The 18746-nt window shown below is 40.2% G+C and overlaps 1 protein-coding gene and 1 long non-coding RNA gene across 4 annotated transcripts in view; both read left to right on the top strand.

Annotated features, from left to right (window-relative positions):
* The window catches only part of KANK1 (KN motif and ankyrin repeat domains 1), a 130021-nt gene that overhangs the window by 66275 nt on the left and 45000 nt on the right, over positions 1 to 18746 (top strand). For both annotated transcript variants that reach the window (XM_090274144.1, XM_090274143.1), the window contains exon 2: positions 885 to 1004. In XM_090274144.1, the coding sequence (XP_090130270.1) occupies positions 968 to 1004 (37 nt within the window). In that variant the 5' untranslated portion in view covers positions 885 to 967. The remainder of the gene's footprint in view (positions 1 to 884; positions 1005 to 18746) is intronic.
* LOC150013105 (uncharacterized) lies at positions 11597 to 17150 on the top strand. 2 transcript variants are annotated; one of them, XR_016510546.1, is made up of 4 exons: positions 11613 to 12057; positions 14839 to 15002; positions 15148 to 15185; positions 16817 to 17150. It is a non-coding gene; the product is annotated as an uncharacterized LOC150013105 (long non-coding RNA). The 2 variants fall into 2 exon arrangements; XR_016510545.1 differs by lacking the exons at positions 15148 to 15185; positions 16817 to 17150 and having other exon boundaries at positions 11597 to 12057; positions 14839 to 15101.

The raw sequence follows: 18746 nt of genomic DNA, 5'->3' as shown, positions 1-18746 counted from the left end.
TGACACTTCAGTTCTGAGCTTAGAATTTGCTAGGCTCAATTTCTTCTGATTTTGTGGGTCTAAAGTTAGAATTTGGGCACAGTGGAAATGGAATATTTCTGTCTGTATCATGGTTTGCTTTGCAAAGGTTGGAGCAATGTTTTTTTCCCTTATTTTTTTTTTATGTTTTAAATTTTGTTATTGTAATATAAATTATGTTATAGTGATCTCAGTTAACTTTTAAGAGAATCAATATAGAATAAGAAATATGTTGCCCAACATAAACCCTAATATTTCAAAACTGTGCCATTTGAAGTTTACCCAACAGTACAATGGGAAATGCTGAAGATGTTTTGTTTTAAGAGGGGGACTAACTAGATTAGATTTGTGTTTTACATGAAAGACTTGAGATATCTCAAAAAAAAAAAAAAAAGCCATGAAGTTTATCCTTTTTAAAAATGTGAACATTTGGTGTAACAACTGCTTTCAAATTGAAATTGAGTAAATGAAATTACTGAACCAACCTTTGGAAGGGTGGATAAGCTTAAAAACCAAGTTTGTGAAGTGCTGCAGAATGATACACATTAGGAGGTCGTTTGTGTTTGAAGACCCCCTTCCTAAGAAGTCAGATTTCTGGATAACTAGTTTTGTTTCCCATAAGAGTCTTACATCTAGAGACCCGCTCTTGGTGCCTGTCCACAGGTGCACCTGTAAGCGTGTTATTTATTCCCTTAGCAGCGAAGGGCTGCGTCCCGGGCAGCCAGCACCCTGGTCCACAGGCTCTCTCCCTGGGTTTGGATTTGCTTTCTCCATTACCAGTGATCTTGGTAAACAGAAGTCTAAGATTTAGTGTTGTACATATTTTTAAATGATCCGTTTTGATGGGACTCTCTTTATTGTTTCAGGTTGAATGCGTTTGGGAAGTTGATGCATAAAATTTGCATGACTCCTCACTCCTTTCTAGATCTGTCGTTGGATTCCAGCCAGCATGGCTCACACCACAAAGGTTAACGGCTGCACCGCAGGTAACTGTTCTGGAGTGTGTGTGTGTGTCTTTGCTCAAACTAATTTCTAATTTCTCCTTTAATAAATACATAATAGCAAGTTGTGTAGATAACTAGAATTTCAAAGCAATTTTCTATTCATTAAAGTTGGGGGTTTTTTGTTTTGTTTTTTAAATCTCTTAGAGAATTTGCTTTTATCTTTAGAGTCTTTGTGTACAGAAATCAGTTAGGTAAATTATTACCTAAGTCAATTCTATGAAGTGTTGAAAGATAAATGTAAAATCCTGAATGCTGATGCAAGTATAATGTATACTTTCCTGGCATTTTTTTATGAGGGAATGAAGAATGAGAGAGGAAATGAGTTTGGATGCTTAAACCAATTCCTAGTATCTACTCCCAAGCAGTTTTGCTTGATGTTGCTACACAAAGGGAAAGGGAGTGGGGAAGAGAAGGGTATATTCTCTAAAGTGACTTTTTGAGACAGGAATATGCAACAGGCTGTATTATGAATCATAACAACTTGCATTCTACTGCTAATTTGGGTTATATTAGAGACCTAAGTAGTTCACATATCTATTCCAATATTACTTCTATACAATTTGGGAGAAATTTATAGAACAAATGCAGTTTGTAAACTGTAAAAAAAGGGGGGCAGGGGAGCACTTTTAAAGCTAACAGCAGGAGGAAGAGACCTCAGAAGACGGCACACCCAGCCCATGTATGTGACTTTTCTTTTAAAAAGCCATCTTTTTTTATTATAGTTGGCATAAAATTTTATATTAGTTTCAGGTGTACAGCATAGTGATTTGACATTTATATATTGTAAGATGTGCTCACCATGCTGTCTGGTAACCATCTGCCTCCATGCAAATTTATCACACTATTACTGACTACATTCTCCTTCACCTTTTTCCACTCATCTCTCCACCACGCCCCTCTGCCAGCCATCAATTTGTTCTTTGTTACTATGAGTCTGTTTTTTTTTTTTTTATAGAATTTTTATTTTGTTTTTCAATTACAGTTGTCCTATTTTCCCCCCATTGCTCCTCCCCACCCAGCCCACCCCTTCTCCCACAATCATATCCCCCCCTTGTCCATGTCCATGAGTCATTTATACACGTTCCTTGACTAAACCCTTCCCTTACTTATCCCCCTTCTCTCCCTCCCCCCTCCCCCCTAATAACTGTTATTCTGTTTCTTGTTCTATTTAGTTCATTTGTTTGTGTTGTTCCTTAGTTTCCTGTATTAGGTGATATCATATGGTATTTTTCTTTCTTTGCCTGGCTTATTTCACTAAGCATAATTTTCTCTAGTTCCATCCATGTTGTTGCAAATGGCAGGAGTTCCTTCTTTCTTTCTGCTGCATAGTATTCCATTGTGTAAATGTATCACAGTTTTTTGATCCACTCATCTACAGAGGGGCCCTTAGGCTGTTTCCAGCACTTAGCTATTGTAAACAGGGCTGCTATGAACATAGGGGTGCATAGGTTCTTTTGAATTAGGGTTTTAGGAGTTTTCGGGTATAATCCTAACATTGGAATAGCTGGTTAAGGCAGTTCCATTTTTAGTTTTTTGAGGTAATTCCATACTGTTTTCCATTGTGTCTGCACCAGGCTGCATTCCCACCAACAGTGCAATAGGGTTCCCATTTCTCCACATCCTCACCATCACTTGTTGTTTGTTGATTTGTTGATGATGGCCATTCTGACTGGTGTAAAGTAGTATCTCATTGTGGTTTTTATTTGCATCTCTGATGGCTAGTGATGTTGCGTATTTTTTCATGTGTCTATGGACCTTCTGTATGTCCTCTTTGGAGAAGTGTTTGTTCAGGTCCTTTGCCCATTTTTTAATTGGGTTGTCGGTTTTCTTGATGTTGAGTTGTATAAGTTCTTTATATATTTTGGAGATCAGTCCCTTGTCTGAGGTATCATTGGCAATTATGTTTTCCCATATGGTTGGTTTCCTTTTCATCTTGCTGATGTTTTCTTTTGCTGAGCAGAAGAGTCTGTTTTTGTTTTGATTTTTTCTTTAAATTCCACATGTGAGTAAAATCATGGGATATTTGTCTTTCTCAGTCCGACTTATTTCATTTAGCATAATAATACCCTCCACCCATGTTGTTACAAGTAGCAGGATTTCATTCACTTTTTTTTTTTTTAAGATTTTATTTATTTATTTTTAGAAAGATGGGAAGGGAGGGAGAAAAAGAGGGTGAGAAACATCAATGTGCAAGAGATACATCAGCTGGTTGCCTCTCACATGCCCCCAACTGGGGACCTGACTTGCAACCCAGGCATGTGCCCTGACTGGGAATTGAACCCACAATCCTTGGTTTGTTTCGTAGGTCAGTGCTCAGTCCACTGAACCACACCAGCCTGGGCTCATTCTTTTTTATTCATGGGTAGTATTTCACTGTGTGTGTGTGTGTGTGTGTATCATATCTTCATTATTTATTCATCTATTGACAGATACCTCAGTTGCTACCATATCTTGCTATTGTAAATAATGCTGCAATGAACATAGGGAAGCATATATCTTTTTGAATTAGTGTTTTCCTTTTTTAAAGATGAATACACAGAAGTAAAATTGCTGGGTTATATGATAGTTCTTTTTTAGTTTTTTTAGAATCTCCATACTATTTCTTATAGTAGCTGCTTCAATTTCTGGTCCATCAACATTGCACAAGGGTTCTCTTTTCTCCACATCCTTGCAACACTTGTTATTTGTTGACTTTTTGATAATACCCATTTTGACTGGTATGAGGAAGTATCTCATGATTTTATTTGCATTTTGCTGATGATTAGTGATGTTGAGCATCTTTTCATCTGTCTCCTGGCCATCTGTATGTCCTCTATGGAGAAATATCTCTTCAGGTTCTGCCTATTTTTTGATCTGATTGTTAATTTGTTTGTTATTGAGTTGTGTGAGTTCCTTATATATTTTGGATATCAGCCTATAATTGGATGTATCACTTGCAAGTATATTCTCCTTTCAGTAGGTTTTATTTTGTTCTGTTGGTTTTCTTTGCTGTGCAGAAGCTTTTTAGTTTGATCAAGTTCCATTTGTTTATTTTTCTATTTTTTACCTTGCCTGAGACATATAAAAATACATATTACTAAAACTGATATCAAATAGTTTATGCTCTATGTTTTATGGTTTTAGATCTTACATTTAAGTCCTTAATCCACTTAGAGTTTAGTTTTGTATATGGTGTACGTGTGTGGGGGGAGACCCCCCCAAAAGAATTTATTTATAAAATATTGTGTATTCTTACATGTTTAAACTTCAGTCACCTTCAAAGCACTCTCCATTTGATGCAATACACCTACTGAGATGTTTTTTTCCACTGCTCAAAACAGTTTTTGAACTCGTCAATTTTGATGCCTTTTAGTGCTTCTGCTGTTTTTTGTTTCACTTCTTCCACATCAGCAAAATGTTTCCCTTTGAGGATTTTTTTCATCCAGGGAAGCAAGCAAAAAAAAATTGATGGGATAAATAGGGAAAGATCATGGGGATCATGCGATTTTTGGTCAAAAACTGCTGAACACTCCGTGTGGTGTGGGCAGGTGCGCTGGTAAATCACCCATCATGAAATGGACAAATGAATTGAAAGAGTCTTAAAAAAAAAAAAATTTATCCTGGCTTATGTGGTTCAGTGGATTGAGCGCCAGCCTGCAAACCAAAGGGTCATCAGTTCAATTCCTAGTCAGGGCACATGCCTGGGTTGCAGGCCAGGTCACTGGCTGGGAGCGTGGGAGAGGCAGCCACACATTGATGTTTGTCTCTCTCTCTTTCTCCCTCCCTTCTCCTCTCTCTGGAAATAAATAAATAAAATCTTTGAAAAAAATTCACTGAAGCCAAATGCAGCCTCTCATAAAATCCCAGCTGGTGGACTGATACAGATAGGTTCCTAAAACACTCACCTAGCAGTGGAAGCCTGTACTACAAGGGGCCCGCCCTCCAGCAGATAATTTTGAGTTTGGGGGGTGGTCCCCCCTCATATGTGACTTTTTATTCCAGCAATCCCAGCTGCAAGTATCTGCTTTGGCAAGAAAGGTAGTTTGCCAAAAACTAAACCCAAATAAACTCAGTTGTTTATTTCATCCATTCTTTTGCTTGTCCGTTCTACTGCCCACCTTCTTGGGACTCTTCTAAATTCTGCTCAGGACAGTATCTAACATGTAATAAACACTTACTGTGTCCTATGGTGCCCAAGATGCTTTTTCTGCATTATCATAATCATAATCTTCACAGTGATCTTGAGATCATGCTATTATCATCATCACCAGCACCACCATCTCTGTGTGGTAGTACAGAGTACTTGTTTCTCTAGTAAAATATTTGATAAGGATGGAGACTGAAAGAAACATTGTGAAATTTCTTGAGAGTTGTGGGCGAGTTTCAGTCAATCCTGTGATGCTGTGATCTCCCTTCCCATCCTGCCCTCTCTTCCATTCCCACATGCAGAGGACGCAGGGGCTGGAGTTGTTGGGGACTCAGACGTTGACCCTCTGGATTCTCTGACAACATCTATCTTCAAAGGATTATAAATCTACCCCATTTATGCCTAATTCCTTTTATGACTTGACTTGTCCTGGAGTGTCTCTTTTCTCTTTGTTCCTAAAGTCTAATGATCTGTCTGTAACCTCTCCTCTTCACCTGTAACCTGCCTTTATGGGTCTGGGTGCTGAGTTTGAATGCAAAGGAAATCTCTGTAATTTGTGACTTCTGGGTTTCAGAGTATGGGTTATTCATGTACACAGGTATCTGGACCAGGCAAGGAAAGGGTTTTGTTTATTCTAGTCACCATGGCCTCTGTCGGCCTATAAGCAAATCTGATTAGAGGCTCAGTCATACACAATTAATTATACACATGCACAATATCTAAACATATATGCATTATATCTACATATATGTGCAAATATATATACATATGGATGGTGCTCAGTATAGAACATTTTAAAGTATAGACATGTAGTATTGTCTAAAAAAATAAAGCAAGAATTATTGATAATACTATCACCCAGAAATAAATGTTTTGCTCATGTTGCATATAGTATTTAAATTTTATATATTTCGCATAGCTGAGATTGTCCTTATAAAAATCATTTTAACTCTTTTTTAAGCCAAATTTAAACAATGTAAAAGTGTATGCTGGTTATAAATATACTATTTTGAAATGTAATTAACATAGCATTTACAGGTGCCAGATTAAGATGGGATGAAGAGGGCTTTGTGGCAGCTAATGAATGCTGGTTACTAATCTTCCCCATGAGAAAAAGATAAACTATTTGGGTAGTTGAGGAGTTTTAAATGTGGGGTAAATTATATGTTTTTTGTTCATTTTTCCAAAGATAAAATATAATATTAAGTATGCTTTTTAAAACTATACTTCCCCTAGATGTGTTATGCCTAAAAGGGGTTCTCCCACCCTCCCCCCTGAAAAAATCACAGCTTTGGGCTCCCTAGAACATGAGGAGAAATCCCTTGTGCAATTGGGTCAGGGCATTGGCAAGAACAGCACAAGAGGCACTGTTCATGGTCTTAGGAATAAAGCAAAAGCAAAAGTAGAGCAGCTGAAAAAAACACCACCTGAGCATACTGTGCCCTGGGCTACAGAAACCATCTGAGGACTGATCACCCCACGTTCACGTCCCAGTTTAGAGTGTAAATTGGGAAAAGGACAAGTCACGAGTCTTTTATACTCTGACTTCCCCTGTGAGTCCTTCAGTGAGATTGGATTAAAGGTGCTGATTTGAAAATAAGAGCAATTCATTAATAACTGTACTTTATAAAATTTATTATGATACATTTCAGGCATACAAAATGCGTAAAGGTTCTATAAAAAGCACCACATATCTACCACTTAGCTTAAGAAACACACGGTACTAGTACGTGGACAATATCACTGAGCACCTGCAGCGTGTCCGGCTTTGTTCTAGGCACTGAGCAAAATAGGCCGCGAGAATCTCACCTTCTGGTGGAAGTTAAGGTCTCCTGTGGATGGAGTCTCCAGATAAAACAGAGGACACACTTATACTTTAAAAGTATTTTTGTTGATCTGAAATTCAAATTTAACTGTGTGTCTCTTTTTTATTTGCTAAACCTGGCAACCCCTTGCATCTCTTTTTTACGGCACAGGCGGCCCTGTCAGTATCACGCATTTGTCAGCTTACCTCTTTTCCCCGGGTCCGTCATCTGACTTCCGAAGTTTTGCTTTTAGTAACTTAAAAAATGTTATTATGGTATTACTAAGAGTATCCTCATGTCATTTGTTAATGTAATGAGTATGAACATCATAAATTGATCATGTCTGTTCTCTTATAGCTAATGAGGCAGTACATGGGGTCATTGGTTAGGTAAATTGCCGTGTCTCTGAGGTTTAGGGATGGGGACAGTCAGCTGTTTCCAAGTTTCTGAATCATGTTGTAAACTGGAGGCACTGATTGATACCTCTCTAAACACTAATTAATGTTGTGAAACTTTTAATTATAGCTTAGAATCTCTTTAGAAGCCAAATAATAAGTAGCTTATTTGTCAGATGAAGATAATAATATCCGTCCTATCTTCTTCACAGGATTGTTGTGAGAAAAAGTAAAACAATAGTCCTAAAAAGAACACTTTTTAAGCTGTAAAGTGCTGGTCAGATGTCAGAGGATATCACTTCTGCTCTCTCTGTCTTGCGCTCCTGGTCTAATAAATACCTGTACAGGTGCCATCCTTCCAGGCCCTGTCAGATTCTGTGACATTGGGCCAAGAATTGTATTCTTGTCTTGAATTTCACAAGTAAATGAAATAAATAGATGAGCATTATGGAGTGACTTTCTTTATTTTTGCTAATACTTGCCTTTGCTTGTTTATTGCAGTTTTCCCCCTCTCTTGCTATTTCTCTTTCATCGCCTAAATACATATGTTTTCTAGACAAATACATTATTTACTTATTAAAGCCCTTATAGAATAGCATTAAAATGTGGTTGTCATTTTAAATTAATATAATGCATTTCATAAAACCCTTGTGACCCTAGTCAGTTATTGGCTCCAGGTTTTGTCTCCATGCTGATCTTCAATGAAGTACAAAGGCCACTGATAGCCCTGGTCGATCAGACCGAGCCAGAGACTCCCGGCAGAGTAGGTGGAGCACTGCAGTACAGTGCAGCCCACTCTCGGTTGTGTAAATATTTTTTCTGGGCATTTCTCAAACAGAACTCTGAGCCCACTGCGGTGACCCTGACAGCAGGAATTGTGTGCTGTTGGTCAAGTACAAGACCAGTTTGCACTGACTGGTCTGGCTGGAACTAACCTGCTGTTTTCTGAGACCGTCTGTAAAGAAAGTCCTGGAGCACAGCAGAGGTGGTGTGTTCTTGGTGGTGAGTCCTAGACTTGTCATCTGCATTAGCATTAGTTCAAAGGCAGAGGGGCGAGCTGATTAGAAACTGGGGCTGCTTTTGTTTGTGGGTACCTGTCATCACCTTCCCAGGTCTCCTGATTCAGTTTTCAAAGGGATTAAATGTGTGTTCATACTTGTGTTTTGCGTTCTCTCCTAAGTGGTGTGTTGAGTGGTGTAGCAGAAGAGCTGAGAGGGCGGAACATACACCTGGAAGAGCTTGAGGAGGGGGTCTATTAGGTTTGACCTGTCCAACCTCCATGCCCTACTTTCAGATGACAAAAACTATTTGTCCAGCTCACGCAGTTAATGGCTAAGCCAGAGAAGTTCAATATGGAGTCTTTTTTCTTTGTTTAAGGTATTCTGTTGACATTAAAACTCAGAAGTGTGGTGTCTATAAAGTTCTGATTAAGCAGATCAAGGGAAAATAGTAATCTCAGAAAATTTATAAAATCCAAAATTAGAATGGTTAAGACTAAAATGTCCTTTGTGATAGGGGTTATAAGTTATGTTTTCTTAGTATGAATTATTTTATAAAGACAAATCAACAAACATATCTAATATACCTTATATGCATTTAGTATGTCATGCTGTTTCACCCTATTATTTGATGTATTTAATAATTGAATTTGATTAGATTGTGCATTTCAACTTTAAAAAAAGCTGTTGTTAGTTTATTGAAGGCCAGTTTTACACTGAAGTTTATAAATGCAATAATTTTCTTATAGTGATAATGTATGAAAAAATAGTTATATATTTTTAAGTAAGACGTAGTTATATTTGAATTTCCTAACTGTTGAAATGCCTACAAATAGACACCCTGGGTTTCAGAGTCCTGCCTGTCTGGCTAAACAAAACCCCAGAATTTATCCAGCCCCCTCAAGGGTTCTGAAGGGTCCTTCCCTAATTGGGGCTTGCCTGTTTACAAGGCTTGGGTTTATAAGCTTTCTTGCTCCAGACCTTGAGCAAGTTGTAAGGGTTAAGCATCAGATTTCAGACAGGCTATTAGCTCTCCAGCTAAGCGGAGGAAGAATGACTTATCTTCCAGCAAGTACCAGCCTTCTTGAGGGTAGGAAGGGCAGAATCTGGGTGCTGGGCAAAAAAACGTACTCTTCAGTTGGAAACTTCTGCCCAGATGGCTTTGTGGGTGCCAACAAGAAAGAAAAAACACAAAATTAAAGCCTAGGAGGGAGATTCCCTGTGTTAAGAAGTAGAGCTGTTCCTGCCATTCTAAGACTGCCCAGAGAGGCCAAGGATTAAAACAGCTCTTCCTGCGAGGATTTGAACGTCCTGTGCCCTGCTCCCCCACAGGCGTCCCATCGTGAGTATTGGCGTTGTTTTCTGATTTTGCACTTCCTCTCTTTTTTGAAGGACTTGGGTGGGCTAGCTCAGCCCATCAGAAGTATAGCCCATTAGCTTCTTTTTCCAGTTTGCCTTCTTCCTGTGTCCTGGATAATTCCAGTTTATCTCCTTTGTGTAGTTTCTGAGAAAGGTTTGTATGGGCTTGGGAAATGAGTGACTAAAGCTCTGTTTCTGCTTTGGAGTCCTTTCCTATTTAAAAACAAAAAAACAAACAAACAAAAAACTTTGTTTTGATCTGGCATGACAAATATTAGCATACTTCCCAAATTCACATAAGTAGTAAATTCTTGCTCTTTTCTTGGCAACGGATTTTAATTAAAATTGCAACGAGTAGGCCTCTCTAATAAAAGCCTCAAGGAAGACCCAATCAAGTAATCAGATTTAATAGGAGTCATTCAAACACTTCCAGAAATTCTAACAAAAAAAAATTTTGATTTCTCTCTTTCCTCTTTTGGCTTCTATGCTGGATATTTTTGGAGTGAGCTGTAACTGATTTACTCATTTCCATATGCTTTAGGAAAAGTATGTTGGTGTTTTAGAGACTAAGCCTGGTTCTGCTTTTGGGTTGCAATTCATTATGAAGCCTGAAAATGAGAAGTTTTAAGCTGTGCAGCTCGTTTATATTGGTATATATAACTTTAGTGATCTCTCAACTTAAAAATAAGTATGACATTATTTTGAGAAAATTTTTTTTTTTAAATAGTGACTAGCTTTCTAATCCTAGCAGTTTTTGGAGTGAGCCATGGCTGAAAATTCACATTCAATACTATTCTATACCATTCAGAAGGCCTTTCTGACCAACAGATAGAAAAGCAAAACTATAGACATGAGGGAGAACTGGGCCAAGGGATAAATGGTTGGATTCATGGGATTAGTTCTTACCCTGAAAGTTAAACCTTTGTACCACTCTTACTCCGTCTTGTTTGTGACAAGCCAGTTTGAGTGTTTTGTGACATTTCTCCCAGCTGGATCAAAGGTTGTGGACATGGTTACAATTTGACCTTGTGAACCTTTATTTAAAGGAGCTGGTACTAGAATAGTAGTTTGTGGAAGCCATTAGCTAGTCATAGTCACAAGTACTAAGTTTATTGTAGGTTCTTTTTCATGATTTTATTTCATTGGAAAAGTTTTCTTTCTGAGGGATCTTTTGTGTTTTGGACCTGATTTCTGTCGGGTAAAGTCAAGAGATAGTCATGTGATTTTCTAAATTTAGTCTCATAATGTTTGGTTTAGTTGATAAATCCCATCAGCTTTGCAAATACTTTTGTGAAAACATTGATTCAGCTTGTCCTACCAGGTTTTCCCATCCCTGCCCATTTTTCTGAGTTCTCTCTTCTCTTACATCAACTATTCATGGCCCCAGGACAATTTTAGTGTTTCTGTCCAGTAGGCACATTTTAAGAGTCTCCTGGAAATAAAAAGGGGAGAATATTCTCAGATACAAATATAAAAGAGGGAGGCAGATGAGATATTTCTAATAATTCATAATCCAGCTGCTTACTATGTTAAAACCTAGTCATGTGCATCAACTCTTACATTTTTATAACTAAAACCTGAAGAAGTTCACTCTCTTCTGCTCTCAGTATCCCCCTCATCTACTTCCACATGCCCACCAAGGTACATAGCTCATTTATTTCCTTTTCCCCAGGATTTTAGATTTGAGTGGCTGGGGTGCTTTATTCAAACCAGGAACACACCAGGGAAATGTTTTTTGAGGTGGCCCGTTTGGCGTGTTCCCCTCCAACCAGAGGACAAAGACTGATTTGTCTTCCACTGACCTGGCAGAGAAGGCAGAATACCTGCTGGCTTTATGCAGCCTGTGCCCACACTGGGACTCCGCCTCTTCCAGGGGTGAATCAGACGGATGATACACTGGTTTTTATAGCACACTGGGGTGGAGACCTGGAAGTCTGTAAGCCAGGAGGGGAGGAGGGAACGGTTTGCATGTCAGACCATTCCAGCAGTGCAGCCTACAGGAAAAAATTGCAAAACACCAAAGTCCTGTGCCACCAGATTTTTCCATTAGCATTACGATTTCCACGGCTTCCAAGTCTGTTCCAGGGACGGCTCTTTGGCTGTGTGAAGGGAAACAGTCACATCACATCACAGGCTCTGTCAGCTTGTCCCGTAAGGAATCCCAGCAGGCCCTGAGCACTGCCTTCTACCCTCTCCTGCACATCACGCACGCGTGCGCGCACACGCTGTGGATTCTCTGGCGAGGGGTGCACAGGCGTTCTCTGGGCACTGGAAAACAGCTGCTGGGACTTAGGCCATCTCAGGATGCTGATTTTAAGTGAAGAAACCTAAGACCAGAAAATCTTCAGAAAGGTAAATGGGGCTTAGAGGTAGGGGCTTTTCCTCTGGGGCGTTATTCTTTGGTGTTCTATCCTCTGGACACTTCGCTGATAAAAAAAAGAAAGGAACTTTTCCAAATAGTGGTGAATTTAAATCAGGTGTCGTTTTGGGGACTCCCAGAAGGGATGACTCAAAACTCTGTAGAAATACTTCAATTCAGCCAGTTCATTCATTCAGTAGCTCACTTTTAAATGACTGCACAGAAGTCTCTTCAGCAGAAAGGCAGCTGTTTCCTCCTTTTGTGTAATGGACCAACTCTGAGGGCCTGTGAAAGTCGGTCTGTCTGTGCCTTATTCTCACTACTTTGTGACTTTGTTTTGTTAAGAATGGCTGGCAAGATTAAGGATCATTCAGCTTTCTATACTTCTGTTATTTTTTTCTTTCTCTCCAGACATTTTACCTTTCACTAATGTGAATCTCTGTTTCTTCTTCTAAACTCTGAGCTGTTGTTTTTGGCCCTATTTTGATAGAATTCAGAGTTTATTTCTGTTTTTTCAATCCTGATGCTTGCAGAAATCATGGTGGGCCTTCCCAGCTCTCTATGGCTCCAGGTCGCAAGACTGCAGCTCTGTCCAAAGAGTTGTGGAGGAGGTGGGGACTTCTACACCCTCTCCTCACCCAGCTGCTGTTCCCCAGCCCCTCTCTGTCCTGTTGCCCTCTTAATGGCTTTGCTCAGAGCACTCTTCTCTTGATCTGGATGTCTTTCCAATAGCTATTAATATAAGTTCTTATCCTTCAGGTCCTGCTTCCTCTCTCAACTTTTTCTAACCAGTGTTCTCAGATACTCCCAATGGAAAGTCACCCCCTCCTCTTCATTATTCCTAGAGAGCTTTGTATCCTATAAAATAGTTGCCATCACGTGTTTTTAGTTAAGAGTTATAGTCGTGTGTCTCACTGCTCTGTAAGCTTTGAGGTCTTTAAGAGGGAAGAGGCCATGTCATCTTCACCTTGGTATGCCGATCGTGGCTTGCCTAGTGCTCAACATAGAATCGACATGCTCAGTGTTCAACAAACACAGCACACCAACCTGGTGCTGGCATAATGCCGGGCATCTAATGCAGAGCAAACCACAGCACAGTGCCTACTTGAGGGTCTGGTGGGATAGAATTGAGCCCTGCCAGTTGCCAATCTTACACTGTTAGGCTCTTTGCAGTTTTCTCCCAGCCTGTTCTCCTGGATATTTTTTCTGAAGGAACAGGTGTCTTTCACTTTGTCACACATGCTTGCTCTCTTCCTCCTCTTATCTCTGACTAAATGGGAGTTGTAGCATCTGCTTCTTGCCATCACATGCTTCCAGGTAGGCTTAAAATGATACTATCTGTTCAATGCTTTGGGTTCCAGGGAGAGGTGACCAGATATAATGAGGTTGTCCAGGGAGGGTGTTGTCACAGGCCATTTGGAAAGTTCTCTCTAGCTCCCATGGCCTCTTTCTTTCCTCTTTTTTCTGGGCTTGTTAGCAACCTGACCAGAGTGAGAGGAGGTGGAACTCTGTCTGGTTTCTTTGGTCCCAGGCCCTTTAACTAGTCTGGTTTGGTGGGTGGTTGAAACTGTGGGTGAGAACCTGAGATGATGAACTCTCAGGCTTAGGAGGGAGTGTGGCCGGTTAGTCTACCTTTCTCTCTCCCACGGTTTTTCTGGGAACGTTTCTGTAGATCTGTCAGTCCTTTTAGATGGGAAGAAATAATTATCACCACTTATTCTTTACAGCCTTTCTAGTCTTTGTGGTAATCTAATTTAAAGTTTTCATTTCCTTATTAGACTTCACATTCTAATTCATTTTCTTATTTGGCTTTTCTAAATGTTGACTTCCAGTCTCAGGTAAAAACATTGTACGAGTCTCTTATTTAAATTTGAGGAAAGTAATAATCCTGGGGCAACCCAGACTGAAAAGAAAGGCTAATGTGTATAAATCCATTGCGACTACGGTGTTGAGGCTTAAATATGTTTGGAGAAATGCAAATGTTTAATAAGGCAAAATGAAGGCAGGATTTTTTCTGGCCTTTTAAGACTGTCCACCATTCGTAGCATCCTCTTCCTAACTTAACTCTCCTGACTAGAATCACACACCTCCACTGCAGCACACACCCTTCATGTGGACTGTGGGCCCTCCTTGGAAAAACGCCCTGGCATTAAGTCTTAGGAGCAGATTCTTCTAAGCCAGTCGGGCACAGGAGGAGTCCTCTTCCAACAGCCAGTGCTGTACACACCTAACACGACAAGAAGGAGCTGGGAGCCCTTGCCGGACCTGTCCCTGTAATTCCCTGCAAGTCCTGTCAGCCCCTTGGGTTGTGATGGTTGTGGGTGGAGACACAGCTGTGGTGACAAGGACAGGAACTACGCCCACTTTTCCTCCTCCCTGTGGTCACCTTAGACGCCCTGCTTTTGGTGTCACACCCCATCGGAAGTCTGAGAAAAGATGGGTGAAGTAGCATGATAAGGGCTTTGAATTCTGTAGGGGTTGGGGGAGCAGTCTCAAGTACAGCAGAAACAACTCCAGCCCTCTTTGAAAGTGATAACAGAGCATCCTGCTTTCAGTGTGTTCTTTTTAAGATGAATACACACAGGTAGGGGGTTTGCACATTGTTTACCTGTGAAAGAAATGGTGGTAGGGATCCTGGGCTGCTGCTTTGGTTTTTGCCTTTGTCTTTATTTTGTAAAGGAAAATTCTTAGTAGTAAAAGAGACAAATTTAAAACATAAGAGATTAAGTTAGTATGTACCACAACTAAAATTATTTTTCTAATTTGTTTTATAGTTCGTTTCAGCAAGGACTCTTAGAATTTAAAATGAAAAAAAGAAAGTTGGCCACTGAGAAAGTGGGAAAAGAAAAGGGACAGGAACAAGAATAAAATTGGATCCCAAATGAATATCATGAAGCCTTTGCTGGACGCCACACTGAGGCACCACACTGAGGCATGGGTGTGTTCTGTTTGACCAACTCAAAGCTTCGTTTTAATTTGAATTAATAGCCAAAATTTTTTAAAATAGGTAATTTCATATAAAATACCGATTTCTTCAGCTTCTCTTTCTCTTTTTTAAAATATTTTATTATTTATGTCTTCAGCTTCTCTTGAAAAGTCAAAAGATCAGTCACATCACTGGGTATGTATTTCCATCGGGCCCCAGTCACCTGGAAAGGACAAGTTCTCTCTGATCTTCCCTAGCTCCCTCTAGACTCCCTCTTTCCAGTTACTGGCCTGGACTCAAAAGGTATTTGAATCTGGACCCTGAAAGTACTTGAATCACTTAAAGGCTACCCCCAGTTTGGCTCTCAGCTTCCTTGAAGCCTAAAGGAAGAACACATTTTGATTGCAGATTTTGCTTTGTTTCAAGCCCAGGTTCTTATCCCAGGCTGTGGCATAGACTCATTTGGGGAGCTTCTAAAATTGCTGATGCCCTTGGCCCCACCCCAGGAGATTCTGATTCAGTGGGGTGGGGATGGGGGTGACTCAGCATTTTTAGAAGGAGTCCCAGGCCATAGGATTATGTGGTGGGGTTGAGAATTTGTGGCATTGGGGCCCTTGCTCTGGGAGGTTCCAGCCTTGGCACCTTCACCTGGAACAGCAAGGGTGACGATAGTCCCCTCGTTCCTCTGGGCCAGTGTCCTGCTTCAGCTGTAAAATGAGGACATGGGCTCAGAGTCCTTGACCTTTTCGTACAGCTCTTTAAAAGGAAACAAACACTCCAAATGACATTGACTGACTGGGTCCTGGGCACCTATAGTGCTATCGTTGAGATGAAGAAGACAGAGCTCCTGTAAGTTTGCAAGGGGGTAAGGGATGTGCACAAATCGGAACAGAAAATCAGGCTGGTCTGAGAGCCTCGATAGAAGAGATGGCTGGGAAGATAAAAGACAACTTCAGACAGAGCTGGTATTTTAGCTGATCCTTGCAAACTAGAAGAATTTTGTCTGAGAAGGTTTGGTGCAGGGTGTACAACAGAAGGGGAAGGAACAGTACAAGCAAAAGCATTGAAACAGTATGCTCTTTCTCTTCCCTACCCACCAGGAACGTCAGCTCCCTCCCCGTTCCCCAGCTTTCTTTGCCCTCTTAAGGGCTACACAAAAGACTGCCTGGTGTGTGGCTTTTCCGTGCTGTGTAACATCAGTATAGCAGTGGAGTAGGCAGCAGCAGTAGAGTAGCATGAGCTTCAGCTGTGAACTGTCAATAATCATACTTACCTCACAGAGTTGTTGTGAAGATTAAATGAGTTCATATATGTAATGATGCACTTGGAAGAGTGCGGTCCAGAACTGTGCACAGTGGATGGTGGGGAAAGACGGGGGGGGGGGGGGGGGGCAGGAGTCTGTTGCGAGACTGATAACCCAGGTGCATTTGAGACCTGGTATGGTGTTAAGAAATCAAGGAGAGGGCCTTGGCTGGTGTGGCTCAGTTGGTTGGAGCATTGTTCCTCTTACTGAAAGGCTGCGGGTTCAATATCTGATCAGGGCACATACCTAGGTTGCAGGTTCGATTCCCCGGTCCTAGCGCATATGGTCTGGGCGCGTAGAGTCTCAGCACATACAGGAGGCAACCATTCAATGCTTCTCCCTCACATTAATGTTTCTCTCTAGAAGCAATGGGGAAATGTCCTTGGGTGGGGATTAAAAAAAATAAAGAAATCAAAGAGAGGAGGAGGAAAGTAAATTCAGGGTATGTCAGGATATATAGCATCTTAAGATGTCCAAAAATGTTACCGTTCACTACTTCGTTTAACTTTGGTTTTATCTCTAGACCTGAGGTCAGGCACTCCTGAGAAAAAGTCTTGATGCAATGGTCCTGTTCAGCAAGAATTAAAGAAGAAGAGGTTCAGATATGCTTGACTGCAGTCTCAGAACTCTGCAGCCACCACCCAGGGAGGAGGACTGTCATTGTACTCAGCCAGCCCTTCCTTCTCACTGGGAGTCACTGTTTCTGCCAATTCCACCTGTCACTTGAGTTCACCTCCATCCTCCCTGACTGCATTTGGCTTTTTCTTGTGTACATAAATTAAGACAGTAAAGGCAGACAGGTGTGTCTTTCTCCTTACAGTGGGAACCTTAGTAGCTGACAGTTTCCAGGCAGAAGGAGCTCCTATTTTTAATTCTTCTCCCATTCCAGCCTTTGTCATTCTCTCTGTAAAAGGACTAGACATTTATTGGCATAGTAACTTTTCCTGCTAGACCTCTCCTTCACAGAAGCATACACAGAAGATAGTTATCTTCAACTGCTTTTAAAATAAGCTCTGTTCTTACCATAACACAATGTAATATAAAATAAAAATATAGCAGGATTTTTCTTTGCAGGATTAAGAAACATGACATTCTCATGCTTTCCTCAGTTTAATTCTTAAGAACATATTTTGATATTGATACCTAGTATGGAATATAATAATGGGACTAAATAATACCAGAATTTTTCAAAAGTACAGAGGAGAAAATTTCTGTTACAAGCAAATGATAGAAAAAAGCCCAAAGGAATTTTAAGGACGATGAACATTTTCTACAACTGGATTGTGATGTTAGATGCACAATTCACTAAAACTCATGCATACTTGAAATAGGTGAATTTTATGATATGTTAATATCTCAGTAATGTTTTTGTAAGTCCTAAAAAGATAAAAGTAGGCCTACCTCAAATCTCTTCTCTAAGGGTGTTGTTACTGGGTAAAATAATTTGGAATTATTTAGACCCTGTATTTCAAAGTATCTGGCACTTTGTTCTTAAGTTTATTTCCCTTTGAATCAGTTTATTTATTTGGTGTAAGACAAACCTAAATAAGTCCCACAACGTCTTTAAAAAGTTTAATCTTTGTAGTTTCACACAGAAAAATGTCTGTCCCAAAGATAATCACTTAAGGTGTCCAGCCACTAGATGTCTATGGGGAGAACGGAATGGGAAGAGAGATAGAGTGACGTGGGTGGGGGAGGGGTGCAGACACTGAAGCGAACCAGTCGCGCTAGGCAAATCCAGTGTGGATTCTTGTCAAGTTTGTCTCTCTCCACAGAGCTGTCGCCGTTTTGAACTTTACAAAGCAGGCCATTTAGAGTCATCCCTAATCTTTGTTAATCTCTGCTTTATTGTTTAGAACTGGCTTTGCTTGTTTGTCCTGTAGACAAAGTTAAGTAAATCTTGTTCCTCTAGATTCAGATTTACTCAGTGTCTTTAGGCATAGGTGATGAACGGTTTAAAAGAAACTTTTCTTTTTCTTTCTCTTTCTTAGAGGGGCATATCATTTTTACTGACTTTTTAACAGAAACTAAAGTTTGCTCAAAGATATTATCACCCTAAAACAGAATGTGTTTGGGAACTAATTCTGTGTTTTAGAAAGTCACATGATCTAAATTGGATAAAATATATAAGGGTTTTTTTTTTTTTTTAAAGAAAGAAAAGTTTGTGTCTGTGGTTTACAAATGGGAGTGTTTTTAGCCTTCAAATTGCATGTTGCATTATATAAGAATACACTAAAAAAACACCAAGAGAAGAAACCACTTGCCTTCAGCCTAGCCTGGGTTCAGAATAACACTGAATCATTTCCTTCATAAGAGGGCTGCTGAGTTAGAGCTCAGATTATAACAGTGAGCCTTTCTCAGCCCTGGAGAGTTTTTCGGGGGAGGGAATAAGTCGGCGGGAAGAATATGGGATCATTTTCTGTCTAAGTCTTCCTAGAATTAGCACGTTTACA

Source organism: Furipterus horrens, unplaced genomic scaffold (genome assembly GCF_987537825.1).
Source record: "Furipterus horrens unplaced genomic scaffold, mFurHor1.1.pri manual_scaffold_4, whole genome shotgun sequence".
Lineage (NCBI taxonomy): Eukaryota > Metazoa > Chordata > Mammalia > Chiroptera > Furipteridae > Furipterus > Furipterus horrens.
The sequence above is the reverse complement of the archived record's forward strand: the minus strand, read 5'-3'. Positions and strand labels throughout refer to the sequence as shown.